A 22938-nucleotide genomic window follows, 5' to 3' on the forward strand; every position below is an offset into this window, starting at 1 on the left:
TTCTCTCTCCAGTTGTGGCGCACAGGCTGCAGGGCGTGTGGGCTCAGTAGTTGTGTCACGCGGGCTTAGCTGCCCCGCGGCATGTGGGATCTTAGTTCCCAACCAGGGATCAAACCTGTGTCCCCTGCATTGGAAGGCGGATTCTTTACCACTGGACCACCAGGGAAGTGCCTCTTGCTCTGGTTTTGATTAGCATTTCTGTAATGACTAATGATGTTGGCCGTCTCTTCATGTGCATTTGTACATCCTCTGAGGAGAATACCTCTGACTCCTTAGGGCTTGGAGACACCAGTATTGTTCAAGGTCCTCTGGAGCTGCCCATTGTGATTTAGGTTATAATCCAAATCCCTCACCAGGCCTGCCGGGTCTGGCACAAGTCTGAGCGCCATTGACTTTTGACCTCCTCTCCTCCAACACCCTCTCATGCCCACCCTGCTCCAGCCACACTGGCCTCCTTGGTCCAGACTCAGGGCCTTTGTACTTGCTGTTTCCTCTGTCTGGGACATTCTTCGCCCTGTCCTCCACGTGGCTAGCTTTCTAGTCTCTGTTAGTTTCCTCTTGCTGCTGTAACAAATTACCACAAATTTAATAGTTTAAAAACAGCCATTATTGTGTTACAGTTCTGGAGGTCAGAAGTCCTAAAATCAAGGTGTTGGCAGGGCAGCTGTCCTTCTGGAGGCTCTAGGGGAGAATCCATTTCCCTGCCTTCACTGGCTTCTAGAGGCTGCCTGCGTCCCTTGGCCTGTGGCCCCTCCTCCACTTTCAAAGACAATGGGGTAGCATCTTCAAATCTCTTCCTCTGACCTCTGCTTCTGTCATGATCTTCTCTGAATCGGACACTCCTGCCTTCCTCTGATAAGGACCCCTGGGCTCAGTCAGATAATCCAGGGGAATCTCATCTCAAAAATCCTTAACTTAATGCCATCTGCAAAGTCCCTTTTGTTACGTAAGGTACCATATGCACAGGTTTCGGGGTTTAGGACACTGACGTCTTTGGGGGGCTATAGTCTTTCATTTCTCAGTTCATATGTCACCTTGTTTGAGAGGCTGACCCTGTCCCCCTTTCCTCTTTTTCTTATCAACGTGTTTTATTTTCTTCATTCCTCTTAACATGCTTTGACCTTGTTCCTTATTGGTTTATGTCTGTCTCTCCCTGTAGAATGTCGGCGCCATGAGGGCAGGGACATCACGCATCTAGTTTGCTCCTGTATTCCCAGTGTCTGAGGCAGTGCCCGGCCGGTGGGCAGACACTCAGTGCCACTGGAATGAATGATGGGCTGAAGGATGTGGGAACGGTGGGGACACGGGATGGCTTGGAGCCCATGCTTGGCCAGCTCTCCGTGCTGGGTCAGAGGTCACTGGGCTGGGAGCCAGCCGTGCCCCCCAGGTAGCAGCTCCTTGGCAAGTCACAGCATTCCATGGTTTTCTGTTCAGCACAGTAAGCGACTGTGATTGTCCTTCCAGTCCTAAAGAGTCTCGGTTTCTGCGAGTCTTTTTTTTTTTAGGTTGAAAAATCCTACTGCATATTCCACAATTTATTCTTTTTTTTAAAATGACATTCTAGTCTTTGACTATTACAGATAATGTGCATCATTTTAGAAGAGATCATCCCTTGGGGCTGATTGTGATACCAGGGAGTGGAGGTGGAAAAATCCATAAAGTGATTCAGAAAAGCACACAGCCACAAATACGCACGCTCTTTGGATTGGACGATTTTGGCAGATAATGTGGCTCCCTCCTGCTCGTTTCCCTATGATTGTGGCTGCGTTCATTTTTGCCCTTGGGGGAAACCAGGCTTCTCACAGCTTCACTCACCCCAGGTGTATTCCCAGGGATCCTGGGGCAGGGCTTCCTCTGTCGGACGGCTCTCCATCTTGCTGTCTCATGCGTGTGCCAGCCTTTGTGCACAGGCCTGCTTTGTCCCTGCCCAGCTATGTGCTTCAGGCGAGTGACTGCCTCTCTCTGAGCCTTTAGTTTCCTCATCTGTAAAATGGGGATGAGTTGCTGAGAGGCTTAAGGGACAAGACGCTTTCCCCTTCCCTCAACCAGGAAAGAGTCTTGTTAGTCCGGACAAAGGGCGTTTCACCCGAGGGCGAGGGCGGATCACTTCAGGAAGCTGTGCGCCTCTGCTCCAGAGGGCTTTGAAGATGGGCAAGGTTGTCTACTGTGTCCTGCAAGATTCAGGAAGTCAGACCAGGAGGGATGATCGCCACGTAGTGTTAACCATTGGGGATAAAAGCAGGTTTTCATACAGTGTAGATGGCTTGACAATTGCAGTGAACATTTATATCACATACATATTATTCTATACATATAACTAATCTAATCCTCACAACAACCTCTGAGGCAGGTGCTGTTGTTTTCCTCATTTGCAAATGAGGAAACTGAGGCACGGCGAGAAGTGAAGGGCATTCCCCAAGCACATGGGAAGTAAGTAGCAGAGAGAAGATTTGAACCCAGGCCTCAGAGCCCAGAGTCTGGGCCCTGAACCCACCACTGTACCATCCTGCTGGCATAAGCATGTATTTTTATATCTAATAGAAAAGCCTGAAAGATTAGAAACAAGAGTATAACCAGTGCTTTTCTTGGGGTCTTCCAAGTGGGATGATCACGGGGGCTTTGATTTTCTCCCGTTTTCCAAATGTTCCGTAACGACCAGGTATTACTGGTGTGTGTTGGGCAAAGAGCCATGGACTCAGCAGGGCGCTCGGCAGTGACTCATCCCCCTGAGATCTCTATCTTGTCTTGACCCTGTTTTAAGGGTCATGTTAAATGCTGGCAGGTCAACACCATAAGAGATGCCACTTTCACAGAGCTACAACGTCCACATTGCAAGGCACCTCTGGGTTTAATTCCTCTTCCTCCTGCATTGCCTGTGAGGAAAAGTGCAGCCCACAGATGTGAGGGCTGGGCTTGGCTTCTGCTGCCGCAGTGGAGCCCCAGGGGCGGCCCTGGGCTTCTGTTCTTCCCATGACATCACGCTGCCTCGGAGCGTGGGAGGTGAGCCCACGAACAGAGCTCGTGTGCAGGGAGGGCTGGGGGCAAGGGGTTCCTTCCTCTTCCCTCTACTCTTTTCTCTCTGCTGCTGGAGGCAGCCCCTGACCCTGCTGACATCACTTCCCATGGACCAGGAATCTGGCCTGGGGTTTCCAGTGACTAAAGTTACAACTCAAGAATTTCCCATCCCTAACAGGGCACTTCTCCCAGAGGCTTTCTCTCTGTGGGAGGCTGTCACAACCTTCCCCATTCCTCCAGAGGGACAGGGACTGTACAATATGATCGCGTCCCTCCCTGGCTCTGAGGTCTTCCATGGTGTCCTGGTGTCCGTGGCTCTTAGGATCAGGTTCAAACTGTAGCCTGGCCTTCAAGCCCCGTCATTACATAGGCGTGGTCTCTTGTCTTCCTCTTCTTCACTCAGTTCACTTATGTTTGTATTTTTCAAAGAGAAAAGCTCCGTGGGCTTCTGGTTGACTCACCCCTGTATCTCTAGAGCTTCTCAGAGGCCTGGAGCTCAATAATATTTTGTTGAATGAATGTATGACTTGATGTTCACGTAGATACCTGCTCCACGATTTCTGAAATCCTGGAACTGAAGTCCGATTATTTTAGTCCTAGTTTAGGGGAATAAAAAATGCCTCCCTCACTTCAGGAAACTCAGCAGAATACTATGTGACCGTTCAAAAATTCCATGTATGAAGAGCTTGTACCAATTTGGAAAATGCTTATGGTATAATGTTAGTGAATAAGGCCTGGATGCACAGTCTTACTTACAGCCTGGCACTAACTGGATCCAGAAGCACCCCTGTGCGTGTGGTGGGGAGACTTTCGGAAGGGAAAGTACCCTCGTGGGATGCTGTGTAATTTATTAGCTTCTTTCCCCTGCGTTTTTCCAAGTTTTCTTTAATGAGCAACCATTTTATAATAGAAAATGAAAAGAAGGAATGCATTAGTTTTAGTATTGTGGACAGTAGCCCCCTGCAAATTGCACAGTGCTTCAGACTTGGCAAAGTGCTTTTAGATCCATAGCTCTCTTGCTCCTAATAGCAGTTCTGTGAGGATGGTGGGCTGTGGATTCATTCATTCACTCATTCATTCATTCATTCAGTTCCCCCTGCCAGGGCTGGGACTTAGAGATGAGGAGAATGAGATGCCCAAGGCAACTTTTTTTTTTTTTTTTTTTTGCGGTACGCTGGCCTCTCACTGTTGTGGCCTCTCCCGTTGCGGAGCACAGGCTCTGGACGCGCAGGCTCAGCAGCCATGGCTCACGGGCCCAGCCGCTCCGCGGCATGTGGGATCTTCCCGGACCGGGGCACGAACCCGTGTCCCCTGCATCGGCAGGCGGACTCTCAACCACTGCGCCACCAGGGAAGCCCCCCAAGGCAAAATTATAGGAGGCACCTACTCTCTGGCTGCTGCTACAGGTGCAGGACCAGCCCTGAGAATGAGCACCTCCCTCAAATTTGCGCCTTGGGTGCCTCCCCTGCCTCACTTTGGTCCTGGCCCTGCCCCCACTCTGTGCCAGGCACTCTTCTCTGTTCTGAGGATCTAACAGTGAACGGAACAGAGAAAACTCTCTGCCTACTCGGGGCTTCTGTTTGGAGGGCAAGTTCTCTATTACAGTTGAGGAAACCGAACCTCCCATCCCACTGGGGAAGTGACTTGCACATAGCAAATAAGCAGCTAAACCTCAAGGCCCCTGGCCCTCTCGTCCACTGGTCTTTCTCCTAAGTCTTGTGTGGCAACCAAGTTGACATTTACATTAAAGTGTGAGTGTGCTGGTCCCCGCGGGCACTGAATGACTTGGGCTGCCTGTGGACCCCAGCTCCTGGTGGAGTTTCAGGTAGGATGGGGCCAGGCGGCTTTGTGGTGGACAGAGCTGGGCCAGCATGGTGACCTTCTGGTGGAGGGGCTGCCCTTCTGGCTCTAAGCATCCCTTTTTGCTTGCCTTCCAGCCTCCTATGTGATCACAGACCTGACCCAGCTGCGGAAGATCAAGTCTATGGAGCGGGCGCAGGGCGTGAGCATCACGCGCGAGCTGCTGTGGTGGTGGAGCATGCGGCAGGCCACCGTCCAGCAGCTGCTGGACCTCCTGTGCCATCTAGAGCTCTACCGCGCCGCCCAGATCATCCTCAACTGTGAGTTACCAAGGCCCCCTAGCAGCCAGCGTGAGCTGTGCCCTCTCACCTTAAAATCTTTCTTGGAGTTTCCCTGGCGATCCAGTGGTTAAGACTCCGCGCTTCCACTGCAGGGGGCATGGGTTTGATCCCTGGTTGGGGAACTAAGATCCCACATGCTGCTCGGCATGGCCAAAATGTAAAAATAAATAAAATTAGAAAACCTTTATTTTTATTTATTTATTTATTTTTGCGGTACGCGGGCCTCTCACTGTTGTGGCCTCTCCCGTTGCGGAGCACAGGCTCCGGATGCACAGGCTCAGCGGCCATGGCTCACGGACCCAGCCGCTCCGCGGCACGTGGGATCTTCGCAGACCGGGGCACGAACCCGTGTCCCCTGCATCGGCAGGCAGACTCTCAACCACTGCGCCACCAGGGAAGCCCCAGAAAACCTTTCTTAATCTTAAAAAAATTTGAATGAAAGAGTTTACCATCCAACTAAGAAATTAGTAACGGTGGTCACCCCTGGGGAGAGGAATCGGGTGGCCAGGGAACCAGGTGTTGGAGAGAGACTTTATTGTCAGTCTTTTTGCACCTTTTAAATTTTTGTTCTCTGTTCCAAAAATAAATAAATAGAAATTTAAAAATAGCTGTAGCATAAAAATTCAAGGAAGTCTACAGTAAAAATTATTTACGTCCTCATCCTGTTTCCCAATTTAGCCTCCCAAGAAGTAACCAGTAGTCACAATTTCTTATCTACCTTCCTAGAGATTTTCTAGGCAAATGTATACATGTGTCTACAACACTTTTTTATACAGATAGTAAGAGAACACCATGCACTCGGCTGTCCCCTTTATTTTCACCTAGCAGTCGATCTTGCAGATTGTTTCATATTGAGACAATCTTTCAACAGCCACATTGTATTCCTTTGACAGATGTACCATGATTTATTGATAGGTGTTCAGGTTGCTTCTAGCAGTTGCCTCCTGTGTACAGTGTTGGGATGTGCACCCCGTTTGCACACACGTGAATCTCGCATGGGATGACTTTCCAATATTGGAATGGCTGGGTTGAAGGTTTGTGTATTTTAAGTTTTGATTGATATCAATACCAGTATTACCAAATCGTCCTCCTACAGGAGAATACAACCATGGTGGGAATGTATTTAGCAGGTAATAAATAATACCTCCCTACCTTGCAGGGTGTCTGTGCAATTGAAGAAATAGAACACGTCAAGGGCCTGATGTTCAGCCAGTGCTCAGCAGAGGCAGGGGGTTGAGGGTTCTGATTATCTCCACCTGGGCCCCCCCCCGCCATGTCCCCAAAGAGACCCCTTCAGTGTGGGACAGTGAGCCAGACTTCTCACAGGTGCTCACCGAGCCCCTGGCCAGTGCCTGGTGCTGTCCGAGGTCCTGGAATACAGATGGGCAAAGCGATAGGTCCTCTGCCCTCGTGGAGAGCATAGTCATGAGGAGACAGTCAGTAGACAGGAAAACAAGTAAAAATAAGGGGATGGAGTGACAAGGTAGGGGAGCCTTCTAGAACATGGTTGTCATGGAAGGCCAGTCTGAGGAGGTGAAGTTGGAGGAATGGAAAGAAGACAGCCACGTGAAGAGCTGGAGGAAGAAAGCCCAGGGGAGAGGGGACAAAGGCCCTTGTGCAAAGGCCTGGGGTGTTGCAGGAACTAGCATAGAGCTGGTGTGGGAGGTAGAGAGCAGGGCATTCAGAGCCCCAGAGGCCTGTGGAAGACCCTGTGGGCCCTGGAGCTGTCCTGGCTGGCGTTCCTGAGCTGGGAATAACCTGGCTGAACCAACAGACCTCAGTTCAGCACCTGCCTGACTAAATCAGGGAGGGCTTCCAGGAGGAGGAGTGGGGGCTTAGAGACCTCCACCCTCAGAGATAAGTCAGGAGACACCAGGGTGGCCTTACAGGTGGAGACCTGCTCAGACCCATGCCACATTGGTTGGTTGGTGCGACCAATGCCTATCCTGTGTAGCTGCTTGCAGACCCCTGTCTGGCTTGTCTGCATCCCCAGAACCTGGCACGTGGTAGAACTGATTATGGAGTAGATGGGCCTTCACATACTTTTCATGTTTTGAGAGAATTAGTGGTAAACTCTTTTTTTAAAAATTTATTTTTTATTTATTTTATTTTTGGCTGCGTTGGGTCTTCGTTGACGCGTGCAGGCTTTCTCTGGTTGTGGTGAGCGGGGGCTACTCTTCATTGTGGTGCGCAGGCTTCTCGTTGCGGTGGCTTCTCTTGTTGCGGAGCACAGGTTCTAGGTGCGTGGGTTTCAGTAGTTGTGGTGCATGGGCTCAGTAGTTGTGGCGCGCGGGCTCTAGAGCACAGGCTCAGTAGTTGTGGCGCACAGGCTTAGTTGCTCCGCGACATGTGGGATCTTCCCGGACCAGGGCTCAAACCCATGTCCCCTGCATTGGCAGGTGGATTCTTAACCACTGCGCCACCAGGGAAGTCCAGTGATAAACTCTTAATGGGTTCAAAAAGAGGTGAGGAAATTCATGCCCACCCAAGGATGCCAGAGAGAGAGAGAGAGAGGGAGCGAGGGAGAGAGGGAGAGAGGTAGGTGTGGAGAGGGGGTGCTGCAGAGGGGGAGCGGGAAAGCCGCTGGGTCAGGTACAGTCAGAATGGAGGGACTAGGCCTCCTGCTCGGGCCACTTTGGGGAGGGGGACGCCGGTTTTGTCTCTGCAGGGCACTGGGATGCTGCAGGGGTGTCCCGAGGCCTGTGGGCAGAGACGTACTGGGGATTGAGACACAGGCCTCTCACTGGACACACCAGCTTGCCACTGACGTCAGAACCTGGCTGTTGACTAATCTCGAATATATTCTTAACGATTTGAGGTCAGCACACAACATAGTGCCAGATTCAGAGAAACATACTCATTGCAGCGTGACACTCTGTTTGAAGCTGACACTGACTGGGCACTTTCGAGGCACCAGGCGCTGAGCGTGGCTCCTCCCAGCAGCCCCTCGAGGTGGGCGATCTAAGGAGCCCCTTCTCCCCCTGAGGACACGGAGGTCAGGAACGGCTCAGAGCCTCCCCGAAGGGCACAGGTCCGGTCACACCCAGGCGCATTTGGATCAGAGCCCTCCTTCTTAGCTTTTCTCACGGGAACTTCACTGCACTCGGTGTTTGGGCTTCCAGGAAACAGTGATATTTGTCTGTCATCCTTTCTTCTTAGAACTTTACTCAGTTCCCTGTTTTCCGGTTCCAACCTCCTCTAACCTCTCAGGGCTGTGAGAGTCCACCTGTGTTCCCCAATCCTCTTTTCTCTGCTGCTTAGCCTTGCTGATTAAAATTGCCTGAGGAAGAGAGGTTCAAGCCTGTCTCTGCATCCACTTTTGTTTCGGGAGTTCGGTTGTGTTGTCACTATTGCCTTCAGTCCTCAGGCAAGACACTTCCCCTTTCTGTATCTTGGATTTTTTTTTGTTTTTGTTTTTCATTAGGGAGAAAAAGTGCCATAAATCTTGGTCACTTTTTGGAAGTTAATATAGAGGGCATGTGTGAAGCATATTAAGTTTCTGTTATTCCAACCGGTCAGTTTTCCCTTCCCTAATTGTAACATTAGTTAAACCTTAGTTTGCATTTACTTGCTGAAGATTGTTTATGAACTTGCTCGGTTGCCCACAGCAGTTTGAGAACCTGACTTCTGCCCACCACTTCTTAGAGAGCTTTAAGAATAAGTTTGAATAAAACAGAGCTTGAAAACCAGACACCAAAAGTCCCAGAGACAAAGTGTTGTCCTCAGAGACTTACGACTCCAGGTCGTAAGTATTTGCATGTAGCAGAGGCCTTCCATAGGTTGTATGTGAACCGGAAGGTGGAGTGTGGGGTTCCCAGGGGGCCACATGTGTGTCCAGTCTCTTGAAATCACGTGCTCTGGGGCTGCTAGTGCCATTGTACAGAGAGCTCTGTACATTGTATAGAGAGCTAGTGCCATTGTACAGAGAGCTAGGTGTGTGGGTCTCCGTTCCTTGGTATCTTCTCAGCCTTAATTGCCAAGACCATTATTGTTCGATTGTCAAACACTAAATGTTATAAGAATTAGAATAAATGAGTGCAGAAGGCTTACCATTCCTTCTTCTGGCAAATCTGCTGGCCAGTGTCAACCATTTTGCTCTTTTAGCTGTTTCTTGGTGGCTTCCTGTATTAGCATCCCAGGTTCATTGCTGTTACTAAGGGTAGGCTGTAGTGACTTAAATGAGACAGACGCTTATTCCTCTCTCCTGTGACCGTCCAAGCTGCCCAGGGCTCATAGGGCAGCTGCCCAGTGTCAAGGACCAGTTTCTTTCGTTTTCATTGCTCTGCTGTCTGGGACAGCCGGCTGCCAGCTCCTACCTGAGACGGCTACTCTGTGCCTCCACACGTGCCTTCCAGCCTACAAGAAGGGCACGGTCCCCTGGAAGCTGCAACATAACCTCCCTTCCCAGGCCGTTGGCCAGGACTGGTCACATGATCACGCCTAGTTGCAGGGGAGGCTGGGAAATGTAATCTGTAGCTGGGAGCCTGTGTGCACAACTAAAGCGTCTGTTACTCTAGCAGAGGAGGGGATACATACTGGAGGGCCAGCTGTCTTCCTACAGCCCTCTGCTTTGGGCCACCCAAGTATCCACATGCACCCTTCCTCCCACGAGCAAAACGTGCTCACCCTTTCCCCAGGGGAGTGTCTTCTGGCAAGGGGAGTGGGTCCTTTGTTTGGTCCATCTGGCAGCCCCTTGTTCTTCTTAGTTGACCAGTGATCCTCAAAGTGTGTTCCCTGGACTTCTGAGCATCAGCATCCCCTGGGAGCTTGTTAGAAATGCAGGTTCTCAGGCCTGACCTTAGCTGCCGATTCAGAAACGCCAGGGGTGGAGTCCTGAGTCTCCCTCCAGGATATTCAGGTGCAGATAAAAGTTTAAGAACCGCTGACCCAGCACCTGGTTCTCTGACTACTGGCTCTGTCTTGGGGGGTGGGGTAGACATTGGGGGAGCATGCCTGTGGCCTCAGTGGAAGTGGGAACTGGAGAGGCTGCCCTTATGGGGGGGCTACACGGCTTTCACAGCCCACTTCCTGCTGGGGGAGGGGTTTGGGCACCTGGGAGGAGCTGTGGCGTCAAATAATGGCCGGCTTTTGTCACACCAGGACGGTGGCTTCTTTGGCGGTACAGGTCTCTCAAAATGCTGGAAGCTTCTGGTCTCTTGGCTTCTCATCAGTTCTCTGTGTGACAGCCACAGCTGATGATCTGGCCTAGGTAGCTTCATTCTTAACCCTGAAAGGTTTGTTCTTCCTCTTGGTGGCCTGTGTGCTCGGCCTGCCCCCCCTCCTCCTAATGGAAGGTGCACGCCTGGAGCCTCCCTCGGGGCCACCTGAAACAATAGCTTAGATGGGGCGGAAGCACTCTTATCTTGACTCTTGTTTCTGGGCTCTGTGTCTGGCAGAGAGCCCCTCCTGCAGTTCATCAGTGGACTGAGAAAGGTGGAGTGGGGATTAGAATGGTTGGGGCCATGGTATCACCTCCTGCTGGGGCTGACCCTTCAGGGCCCCTGACAGGGGGGTTCTTGGTCAACTTGGATTGTCTGCTACAGGCCAAGAGTCTTCCTTTTCATCTCTGCTTGAACACGGTCTGGCTCCAGTGGAGTTCTTCTCCCTCTGTTGGAGGTCCCTAAAAGAGAAGCAACGTGTACCAACATTCAGAGCATTTTCAGCTTCTCCCCTTAGAGTTATGGGTGCTCGTAGCACGTGGCCTGCCTTCCGAGGGTCACGGGTGACGGTTTTGCTTTGGTGTAAGCACAGTAATCAGCTTTCCAGTCTGCAATATCTGGGTCCTTCCCACCTGGAGCATTATTATATTGATTTAGCTCCGGTAGGAAAGGCCAAAACAACACCAGGTTAAACTAAAAGAGGGTTTCTTTCCACTAGCGGTGTGTGTGTCGGCCATCCAAAGCTGATAGGGTGGGTCCACAGTGTCAGGGATTCAAGCGTTTTTTCTACCTTATTCTGCTGCCCTGCGCACGTGGCTTCCACCTTGTGGTTTGAGATACTCGCTCCGGCTGTTCCTCTCTTTTCCACATTCCAGGCAGCAGGAAGGGGAGGGGATTTTCTTTCCTTCTAAGGGTACAATCTGAAAGATGCGCTTTATCACTTCACAAAGTTCTATTAGCTAGAACCTAGTCACATGACCACAATTAGCTGCAAAGGGAGTCTGGCAGTAGCTAAAAAATGTGGTTTTTAGCAGCCGTATGTCTAGCTAAAACTTCTAGAATATAGGAAGACAAGGGGAATGGCTATTCTCTACCACATTTGTACCATCTCTAAATAATGTGCTTCTCCTGTTCTTTTCATATATATCAATTTATATATTATCCATTCACTTCCTAGACCAGGATTTGGCTGTACATACCTCCTCTCCCCCTTTGGCTCCTCTGTGGGTCTGTAGGTCGTTTTTCTAACCTTTAACTAATATTGTTACACATATAATTATTTTTCCATGCGCTCTAGGCAGTGCCTCTTGGTGCGTCACTTTGTGAGGTGAAGCGTCGTTTACTCGCCCTTTCTTACCCTCCCCTCTCCACTTTCACCTCCCGACTTCTGGCAAAGACCCGTTATAAAGTGGTCTTCCATGGATGCCTTCACATCTCCAGGCTCTTCTGAGCCCACAGGGAAGAGCTGGGTCTTGGATGAAGCCCCAGTCTCTGGGTCAGGACAGGAAGAGGAATGCCGCCTTTGTGTCCTGATTGAAAAAATGTCTTTCTGTGATGGGGAAAGTACTGTGTGCATAGGACGTCCGCAGGGTGAGTCATGGTGCAGAGTAGCATTTCCCCAATCACATGCCCCAGATGTGTGCTCCAGCAAGTTACGCCGTGCAACTAGAGGTTTCATGAATCACTAGCCTTGGGATATCTGTATGCTTTATCAGTGCCCCCTACCTTTGGAGCGTCACAGTGCACACCCAACGTTTTAAGGATCTGATAAGTTCTATAGCAAAGAAATCTATTTAGGTCGGGGTTTTCCATTTACATTTGACCACAGAGCGCCCTTTTCATTTGATACTTATTAATATTCCCATGGAACCAGTACACTGTGGGAATCAGTGCTCTGGTACAATGGTGGCCATGGTGCAATTGCTGGGCATCCCAGGGGAGCCTCTTTATAGAGAGTCTGGGGGACCAGGGGCAGCATTTGCACGGCCAGGTCAGCATTCAACGTCAGGAGAGTCTGACCCTGGAGGCTAGGGCCAGCCATCACCCTGGGGCTTAAAACGTGAGAGTCCTACTCCTGAGGGGGACTTTTCCCGACCACCAGGCTTATTTAGGGAGAGGGCTGTGAGCCAGGCTCCAGGGTCTAGGTGCTGGCATCTGCGGGTCTCAGGAGCCGGAATCAAGGCAGAGGCTGATGTATCAGAGCTGTGGCTTCCAGCCAGAGGCAGGTCGGCTGTCATCACGGCCACTGCGGCAGGCAGGGGACCTGATTAAACGGCACTGAGGCAGGCAGGGGACCTGAGCCTGCCGATGGTGGGGGTCTGATGGCTCTAACTCTGAGCATGGAGGCTCGAAACCAGGTGTGCCTGATTCGTGAGGTGACACTCTCCCTCGTTCCTCCCCATAGAGAGTTAGATACACAAAATCTGGACAAGAGAGTCAGTAGTGAACTGAGACATATTATCCAGTGCCTGCTGTGTGGTAGGTGCTGGGGACGCAGCAGTGGAAATACAGACAAGGGCTCCGACCTCAAGGAGCTTACAGTTTAGTGTGGGAGACGGGCATGAACAGGATGATGGCATAGAGACGTGTACCCAGCCACAACAGGAGTGCTCAAAGGAGAAGTGTAGGTCGGGTGGGTAGGTAGGTAGGAGGGTAGGAGAGGAGAAGGTTTGATCTCATCTGGGGAAGCTTCCCTAAGGAGCTGAAACTTGAGCCTCCATTCAAAGGACTGGCGGGCCGACCACACAGGTGTATCCAGGCAGAGGGAACAGCACGTGCAAAGGCCGGGTGGTGGGAAGGAGCAATGCTTGGGTGTGGTCAGGTCTACTTTCATCAGGAGTGTAGGGAAGGTTTTCGAGGGCTTCTACCTGGGAGTACCCCCATTGCTCTGGCCACAGTGGGGAACAGGGGCCTGTGAGGTTCCAGGCGTCAACTGAGTAGGAAAGCAAGAAGCTTCTGGAACCTGAAGGGACTCCAAGGGAAGTGACCAAGGTTTCATCTTCCCATCTGCCGCTACCATCTTCCTGGGAGTTTCTTTCAAGTTTCCCAGTTTTCACGCAGTCTCGTCTTGGTTGTGCAGCTTTCACAGTTTCTAACTTTTGGTTTGGCAGCTCAGCCAAAGTCATTTCCTTCCTGGAGCCGGGCTTTCACTGCGTGGGGAATTTCTATCTGCTGCCTAAAGTGAAATGGAAGAGAACACACCCTTTCTCTCCCAAAGAGGCTGAGCTGTTGCAAGGGCCAGACAGGCTCGTGTGTGTTCTCCTGTAAGTTTTCCCAACATCCGCCCCTTTCCTACCACTAGAGGACAAAAAAGCGTGGGAAGGACTCAGACCCTGGGGCCCCTGGAGACTTGCCCCTGGGCGTGGCACTGCACAGGGCCAAGACCACCCCCCCCGCACCCCCCCCCCCCCCCGCCAAAGTCCTGGCCAGGAGTCACTGTTAACTGAATGCTAGTCATAACTTGTATTTAGCACCTAATATGTGCCAGGCAAGCATCTCATCTCACAAATCTCGCTATTCCCATTTTACAGATGAGGAAACTGAGGTGCAGGGATAAGTAACTTGCCCAAAGCCACACAGCAAGTAAGCAACCGGCTGGAAAGGGATGCAGGTCTGCGTGACCTTAACCCCTGCTGGGGGAGGTCACTAGATGGCATCAAGTCTCTGAAAAATAGGCGTAGACGTTGCCCTGTCTGCTTTTCTCGTAAATGGGGGCGCTTCAGAACACGAGCGATGCGAGGCTCTTCGCACATCCTTGCTGAGGGGCTCAGGATGGTCTTCTGACAGTCCTTCTGTGTGTTAGTTATTCCACTGGAAAAGAGCGAGGCTTTAATCACTGCGGGTTTCTTGGGAGTAAATGTGAGCATGGACAGAGGGGCTTGTGTGTGGTGCCTCTAAACCAGCCCCCAGTTTTTCAGAGAGGACGGGTACGAGCTGGAGGGAGAGGAGCTGCGGTTTACTGAGCTCCCACTCTGTGCAATGCGGTCGTAAGCAGCTCCTCTGGGTTACGAGGTTTGGACACATGTCGAGGTTACCCATTAATCAGGATGGGCTACGTTATGTGGAGGTCACAGATAAACCCAGAAATCTCAGCTGTTCAACACAGCAAAGAATCAATTTCTCCAAGTGCAGTGCTGGCTCCTGCCTTCTGGCACTCGGCAGGCCATTGGGAGTGCACGGCTTCCAGGGTCACTGTGGAGGGGGAGAGACAGATGGACGAGGCTCGCCAGCTCTTAATTGCTTTGTCCAGGAAGTGACAGTAGCATTTCCACTTAAAATCCATTGGCCAGAACCGGTTACGTGGCCCCAGCCTAACTGCAAGGGAGGCTGGAGTCTGAGAGGGAGCAGATGACTATTTGGTAAGCCCTGTCTCAGCTACTGGGTACCTCAGTTCAAGGGGGTTTATTTTAAGGTTCTGCCTAACCATGGCCTACGAGATCTCACGTGGACTAACCCTTGCCCGGTTCTCTCACCTCATCTTGGCTACTTTCCCCCGCATTCATTCAGCTCAGCCGCTAGGGTCATCCTTCATTTGAGGAGATGCACCGAAGTGTTTTCTTCCTCAGGATTTTCGCATATGCTATTCCTTCCCCTTAGAATGCGGGCCCCTCCCCAGCTCCCTTGCATTCTTCCCGTGGCTCATCCCTCTCATCTTCTGGGTCTCTGCTTAAATGGCACCTGCCCACAGAAGTCTGCCCCGGGCACCCCGTGTAAGTAAGTGTCAGGTGCCCCCCTCCCTTCCTCCAGTTTGTTGTCAGCATAGAACTCCTCCCGGTTTAAAATTAGGTATCTTTTAACTGTCATGCGAGTTTTGATAAGTCAGAGCCCCCAGCCCCTAACACAGTGAATAAATGAATAAGGATGGATGAGTCATTTTAGCAGCCAGTGAGCAGGTCCAGTGGAGGAGCCGTGATAGGGCGATCAGGTCTTAAGACAAGGTCATGCCCCCTTATTTGCCTAACTTCCTGTCTAGCTTGAGTTGGGAGTTTTGAGTGGTTTGTGTACGTGGACTTTGGATGCCCAGGAAGGTTGAGCCCAGGGATTGGGAGGGAAAGGAAAAGGAAAAGAGAGGGTCCAGAAAGCTCTTTTTGTCTTGATACGGCCAGCTGGCACCTAGGTTCTTTAGTTAGGGATGAATCACTTTCATTTGCTCTAGAAGAGATCTGTTTCAGCCACATGAGTCAGAATAAGTACAAAGAATAAAAACAAATTTATAAATGTTACCTCACTGTTTACTTTGAGGGCTGAGAAGAGTGGGGGCAATTCCAGACTGTGCTCACTGGGGAAAGACCTTGCTGGCAGCTGGAGTCCCCTCTGCTCAAGCATGTGGCTCCCGGATTTGCCACTGTGTTAAATGTTCCCAGGCTGCCAGCCGGCGAGGAGAACCCAGGCCCCTCTGCCAAGGGCCCAGCACACCTAAGCCTTTTGACCAAAGGAAGCGGGACCTCAATAAACATGTAATGTAAACATGTAAATAAGAGAACTGTTTCAGGTTTCACTTTACGCAAGTATAAACTGGAGAGAGCAACTGGGCTTTCTCCCCAGAGGTGTCCTCTGAATTCAGTAGGCCACACCTATGGGAAAGCACTTAGGACAAAACAAAAAGCCTGACCTAGACTCAGGGGTGATGATCCTAATGATAGTAAATTACAATGGTAGCTTATAACTGTTGAGCACTTACTTATCTCATCATCTCTGGGGGTGTAGGGTACAGTTCCTCATCCCACTTGTCGGATGAGATTTGGAGCGTTTCCCTTGCCCGTGAGCCTGGCTGCGGTGTGCATGGCGGGCTGGAAGCCCTGAGTTCATCTTTGGGCTCTTGTGCTCATTAGAGAGAGTGGGACATCCTGAAAATACAAAGCAGAGAGAAAAGGGAATCAGGCCCATCGTCCCCTGGGAACTGTGGAGAGAGCACAGAGAAATGCTTTTGCCCCCTTTCTCTGCCCCCTGGTGCCAGAAACTCAACTCTCATCACTCCGGGTTGAGCCAGTCGTTCTCAGCCTCACCTAGGGAACTTTCGAAAGCATCCAGGCTCTGATTTAATTGATCTGAGAACCAATGCATCAACCCCTTGGTGCCCACAGACACTGAAGCTGTTATTTCGAGCACTGGCATCCCCTCCCGTCCCTAGGGGCACTGGCAGGGAGAACTCCAAGCTGCCTGTCCTCCTGTGTGTGACCAGGGGCTGCCAACGACACAGCGGGCGGAAGCAGGTCTAGCTGGGCTTCTGTATTACTCATCCCCACAGCCACTGCACCTTCAAGGCCCTGCCACTGCCCACTGAGAGTCATGTGTCCATTAGAGGGTTTTTTTTTCTTTTTTGTTTTTTTTGGCTGCGTTGGGTCTTCATTTTGGCACGCGCGGGCTTTCTCTAGTTGCAGCCAGCGGGGGCTACTCTTTGTTGTGGTGTGCGCACTTCTCGTTGCAGTGGCTTCTCTTGTTGCGGAGCGTGGGCTCTAGGCTCGTGGGCTTCAGTAGTTGTGGCGCGTGGGCTCAGTAGTTGTGGCTTGCATGCTTTAGAGCTCAGGCTCAGTAGTTGTGGTACACGGGTTTAGTTGCTCCGCGGCATGTGGGATCTTCCTGGACCAGGGATCGAACCCATGTCCCCTGCCTTGGCAGGTGGATTCTTAACCACTGTACCACCAGGGAAGTCCCCATTAGAGGGTTTAAACTGTTGGATACAGCCATCCACCCCATTTGCTTCCTTCAGAGACCCTAAGTTGGGATCAGAGGTTCTTTTGGGTAGGGAGAGAGGACAGAGGACAGAGGATGACTATGTCACAGTTTGTGTCCTGGCCTTGGCCTTGGCCCAGCTGCTTTTTGTATCTGGTCCCACTGAGTCCTGGGACTGTTCTGGGACAGAGGGGTTATAATTCTTCTGACTCCGCGGAAGATGCAAATGAAGCTCAGAGGGTTAAGAAGTCTGTCCTTGCGCGTACAGCTAGGATTAGAAAGCCTGGCTCTGGGAACTTCCCCACACTTGCTCTCGCTTCTACTCTGTGATCACAATTCCTATTTTTGGATCTCATAATCCTGCAGAATTAACTTTATGCATGGAATCTTTGTGAGATTCCAGCGGAAGAAAGAGTGCTGTCCTGGAAGCGTGAGGCTGTTCCCGTACATCAGTCATAGGAATAGATGACGTAACCAGCTTGCTTTTTGGTCCTGGCCTTGGCAGACAGGAAACTCACAGGAAACTCGTGAAATTTAAAGCTCGTCATGACCCTTCTTCATGAACATTTTGTCCTCCTTTGCTCCATCCTGCCCTCGATGTTCTATTTTTATTTCAACGGCACTCTGGTTTACGTACCGGCCCAAAGGAGTGGGTGTTGTATCCGCTCCGCTATCAGGGGTAAGCTTCCAGGCATTAAGGGCAGAAAAGCCACAGTTTCTCCCTCTTCTGGGTTTGCTGGTGGGAAAAGAGGCAAGCAAAGGCCTGCCCTGCGCCTTCCAGCTAAGCTCGGGCAATCGGGCACTGGCAACCTAAGCGTCAAAATGAAGATGTGTCCTGTTTATGCCTCTTATTTATTGTCTGCATCTGAACACCCACAGAGGGCTGAAACGGGGGTTTCACAGGAAACTGAAGCTTGTCATCTGATTGTAACTGCAGGCCTGACGTTGGCCTCTGTGGCTGGGTGGGGCCCTCGTGTGTGACTAGGTGGGAGGGGGCGCTGCAGCAGAAATGCGCTGACAAGCTCTGTCTCAGGCTGGCACCCGCCGGTGCTGGTGCCCATGCCTCAGGGCTGTTCCCTCCTCGGGCGGGCATGTGCCCCAGTCCCACATGTTTGCATGGACCACGGTGCCAGCTGTAGGCCCCTGCCTGTCACTGCAGACTCACCTTAGGTTGAGAACATAATGAAGCCTTTTCTATCCCCTGTTGGTGGAGGCCAGGGAGGTCAGCCACAAATGGGTGGGTGGCTTCGGTATTCCTGCCACATAGGTCTTGATGGAGAGGCAAAGATCTGTGCAGAAAGGGAAAGAAATAAGGAATAGGACACTGAAGTTAGGTCAGGCCGGGACCGTCACCTTCACTTCCATTTGTCTGACGATGAAACAGGCTCAGCTGGGCCTTGGATGGGGGGAAGTGCCGCTTATTCTGGGGACGCAGGCAGTTGGGGTGCAGGTGGCACCTTTAGAAGCTGATGCAGCCAGGAACACCTCCTACCGTGGTGGGCTGTCTGGGGTCCCCTTCACCAGCAGGCCCGGCCTGCCTGACACGAGGGGAACCGGGGCCACAGAGGAGTCACATCTGCCCTTGTGTCTCATACACAGATGTCATCATGAGGATGGCGTGGACATGGCCCTTTGAGGTACACGGGTAGGACCCCAACTGAGGCAGTTGGTGGAGGGAGGGTGCGTCAAGGGGCCGTCTCCCTAGGCTAGAGAGGGGAGGGCAGGGGGGAAGAGGGCTCAGAGTGGCATTGGGACCCCTTCCTCCTGGGATCTTTGCTTCTGCCCTGGATCTTCTCACGAGTCAGCCTTCACTGCCAGTGACTCTCACCGGCAAAGTTGTCACTTTGCACGAGGGACGGTGTCACCCTGTGCCTGTGGAGAGCAGTGCATTACGTGAGCAGAGACGTGGGAGTCTGTGAGTCCTGCCGGTAGGGCTGCCCTTGGGGAGGAGCCTCGCTTCTGGGATCCCAGTTTGGGCCAGAAGGGCCTCTCCCTGAGGTGATTGGGTTGGGGGCGCGTGGTACCTGAGGACCCCACGTGGGGAGAAACGAAGTGTGTGTTCTCCGGGGTCCCCACAGGGGCTGTAAATCCTGCTCAGCCATTGGTTCTGGCAGGGGACCCCACCTCCCTGAGCTTCCGTTTCCCTCTTTGCTACCCCTAGGGTTGGGGTGAGGACACACACAGTGAAGGTGTCAAGGGCACGTCCTAGACCATCAGTGGCAAAATCCAGGAGCGAGCGGGCCCCGCATCTGCTGCTCAACTGCTTTCGGGCTACTCACCCTCATCGGAAGGCTCCGTTCTCGTCCCTGTTCGAGCAAGCTTGCTTACTGACTTTTTTCTTAAGAAACAATTTACTGTGCAACTGATACACACATGATCATTGTTGAAAGATTCTGCCAAATGCAGATAACCCCCCCAACCCACAATTATACAGTCCTTGATAATCACACCATCCAGAAATGTTCACAGTTAGCATTTCCTGTATATTCTTCGGGTTCTTTTACACATATTTTACAAAGAAAAAAACCTGGGTAACACATTATATATCCTCTTTCATTGTCAGTCAACAATATATTGGTGGTTGCCGGAGGTGGAGCGCGGGCCCAAAATGGGTGAAGAGGGTCAAAAGGGAGAACTTCCAGTTACAAGATGAATAAGTACAGGGGATGTAATGTGCGGCGTGGTGACTGGAGTTAACAATACTGTACCTCGCATAGTTGTAAGTTGCTAAGAGGGTAGACCTTAAAAGTTATCACAAGAAAAAATTCGTAACTGTGTGGTGATGGATGTTAACTAGACTTACTGTGGTGATCATTTCACAGTACATACAAATATCAAATCATTATGATATATACCTGAAACTAATATAATGTTCTATGCCAATTATGTCTCAATTAAAAAATATATTAACACCTCTCCCTCTCCATATCATGGATATCCACATACATCTTTTTAGTTACTATTAAAGTGAAAAAAAAAAACCTCACACAAGTCAAAATATTTAAAAGAATAAATTCATTTAAAGAGACAGAAGTAGAATGGTGGTTGCCAGGGGCTGGAGGAGCGGGGAGGGGGAGTTGGTGTTTAATGAGGGCAGAGTTTCAGTTTGGGAAGATGAAAAAGTTCTGGAGATGGATGGCGGTGGTGGCTGGACAGCGGTGTGAATGCACGCAATGCCACTGAACTGTAGACTTTAAAATGATTAAGATGATACATTTCACGTTAAATGTATTTTACCGCAATGAAAACAAACAAATACAGTAAAACAACAAAAAAGTGTACATGATGCGGAGTTGTGTTAAATGAAAACGGAAAGACTCCCGAACTACGGTCCTTACACCCACTCTGGGCTGCTTAAGAGGTGACCCGGTATTTTAAAAATATGATCACAACACCACCCATGAAGTGCCCATCTTTTGAGCTCATTGGTTAACATGTGCTAGCTCCCTTAGTCTCATGGAAGTTATCCAAAGCAAACACAGCTGGGAGCTGAGGGAGCTGGTGTCAGGTCAGAGCCTGGACTCTGAACCGCTAAGCTCTGCTACTTCTTTTAGAAGATGGTTCCATTTAAAAGAACAGTATGTCAGTAAAGGAAACATGGAAAAAGTCACCCACTATCCCCCATTCGGCCTTCTGGCCTTTCCTCACTTGCTCGTACCCTTTGTCCTGCTGTTCCTCAGTCGGGGCCCCCCTGCAGAGGGGAGTAGGGATGCTGAGGACAGTGGCCATGTGAGTGGTTCTGCCGGACCGGATGACAGGGAAACCAGCCCCAGGTTTGAATCCCATCAGCTGTTTGACTCGGGACAAACCATTTTACCCGTCTGAGCCTCAATATGCTAATAAAATGCAGAGAATTCTGTTAACCATCAGAGGTCGTCAGGAAAACCAAATAAATCTGCGTCGTGCCGTACACACTGGAGTGCCGTTCGCTGAGGCGTTGCTGATATTGTTCTAGTCCCACAGCTCGGATTTGAGAAGCTTGGTCCCGTGCTTGGTCCCGTGGAGACGATCGGTTTTGTTGAGAGAGAGACACTGTTTACCTGTTGGAATAAATGCTCCTGGAGACTCAAAAGGCTGGAAGCGTGTGTTTTGTCTCAGCCCCACCTGGTGCCCACGTGAGAGTGAGCGAGTGGGCTGGCCCTCCCTGGGCTTCAGTGCCCTCTGTGTTTTCGGTGCTCAAACATGGGTCCACCTCTGACCACCAGAGGGTGAAGGGCCTTGAATGCAGGGCTGTAGAATTTGGATTTGGTCTGGGAGGCAGTGGGGAGATAGGAGGGCTCACGTGAAGAGTGTGTACCTTATCCTGCCAGTGGGGAGTCGTAAAGGCTTTAAGCAGGGAGGTGGTGAGGCCAGGTCTGTATTTTAGTAAGATGCAGCCTGGGGAGGGCTCTGGAGGCCACTGGAGCTGGAGGCCGGGACCATCCTGGAGAGAGAATGGCAGTGGTGGGGGGAAGGGAGAGGAAGCAGGTTCACTCGTAGCAGGCTCTGTGGAAGCTGGTGGAGACACACCCTCTGGCACCTTTGGGGTTTCCCAATGCAATGCAAAGAAGTGATTACTCTGGAAAAACAGGTGACCTCCACCCAGGCTCTTTGAGCCGGTCCTGCCTGACCAGGCTGTGTGATCTCAGACAAGCCACTTAAGCTGCTCAGGCCTCAGGGTCCTCATCTCCACCAGGCTGCAGCAAGGGACCTGGGGAGGATTGCTTGCGCGCAGAGCTGGGCCTGGCCGTGCATTGTGCAGTGTCGGCTGGCAGTTGATGTGGCTGCTATTTTCAGGCTTCCTGTCACTAAAACAGGGAAGGATGCACATGTCTCCACTGCTCTTGGAAGGGGAAGCTGGAGGACTGCCAGTACTTTTATATTTAGGGGCTCGACTTAGGGACTCAGCCGGGTGGAGATCTTTGACTTCCCCACGTGTTCAGGGAACCGTGTGGTCTGCAGAGGCCTTGCATGTCTGCACTCTCATTCCCCGCTCCCAACAGCCCTGTGAGGGAGGCAAGCAGATGTTATCATGTTATCATGATGATCATCTCTCTGTTTCATAGGTGAGGAAACAAGCTCAGAGAAGGAAAGTGACTTGTCTAAGGTCACACAGCAGGTAGGACTGGAAGTAGGTGTGTCTGACAGAGTATCTCAGCTGGACCATTGTCGGGTCCAAGAGCTACACCTTCCACATGGGGAGGCCGAGGCCCAGAGGGAAAAACAACTCTCGCGGGGCACATCATGAACTTGAGGCTGAGGCAAGACTCTGATCAAGGTCTCTGATTTCTGGACCCAGCCTGTTGATGGCTAGCCCCCTTCATTGAATGATAATAGCTTTCTTTCTTCCCACCTCATTTCAGGGAAATCAGTTCCTGAAATCAAGTCTTCCATCCCAGACTTCTTGGATACGGTGAAGCCAGGAAAGCCTTTGGCAGCTTCTGTAAGAAACGCTGATGATGAACAAGAAACGGAGCAGCCCATGAGGCCAGCCACCTTTCCAGGCCCGGGTAATTTTAATTTAACTTAATTTTTTAATTTAAAGAAGATTTATTTAAGGAAATGTTTTATCTATAAAGACATTTAGTTCAGCATATAATAGCAAAAAATTGGAAACAACAAATGTGGATGGCAAAATTAACCACAGATGGTGGTGACAATAAAATGCTGCTGGCAATGATGTAGGTCTGTATACATACATGGAAATATGCTCACGATATACTGAGTTTAAAAAGTTAAAATGTCAGACGACAAAAGGATATATACCGTCTATTACCTCTTTTTTTTTTTTTGGTTGCTCTGCACGGCATGTGGGATCTTAGTTACCCGACCAGGGATTGAACCCGTGACCCCTGCTGTGGAAACGTGGATTCCTAACCACTGGACCACAAGGGAATTCCCAGCGAGGTGTATTTTAATTGTTATTATTAATTTTTTTTTTTTGGGCTGTGCTGCACAGCTGGTGGGAATCT

The 22938-nt window shown here is 50.9% G+C and overlaps 1 protein-coding gene across 1 annotated transcript in view; it reads left to right on the plus strand.

Annotated features, from left to right (window-relative positions):
- Positions 1 to 22938, plus strand: part of IRAK2 (interleukin 1 receptor associated kinase 2) — a 57897-nt gene that overhangs the window by 4146 nt on the left and 30813 nt on the right. The window contains exons 2-3 of the mRNA XM_067755437.1: positions 4953 to 5135; positions 22330 to 22476. Of these exons, the coding sequence (XP_067611538.1) occupies positions 4953 to 5135; positions 22330 to 22476 (330 nt within the window). The remainder of the gene's footprint in view (positions 1 to 4952; positions 5136 to 22329; positions 22477 to 22938) is intronic.

Source organism: Pseudorca crassidens, chromosome 10 (genome assembly GCF_039906515.1).
Source record: "Pseudorca crassidens isolate mPseCra1 chromosome 10, mPseCra1.hap1, whole genome shotgun sequence".
NCBI classification, from domain to species: domain Eukaryota; kingdom Metazoa; phylum Chordata; class Mammalia; order Artiodactyla; family Delphinidae; genus Pseudorca; species Pseudorca crassidens.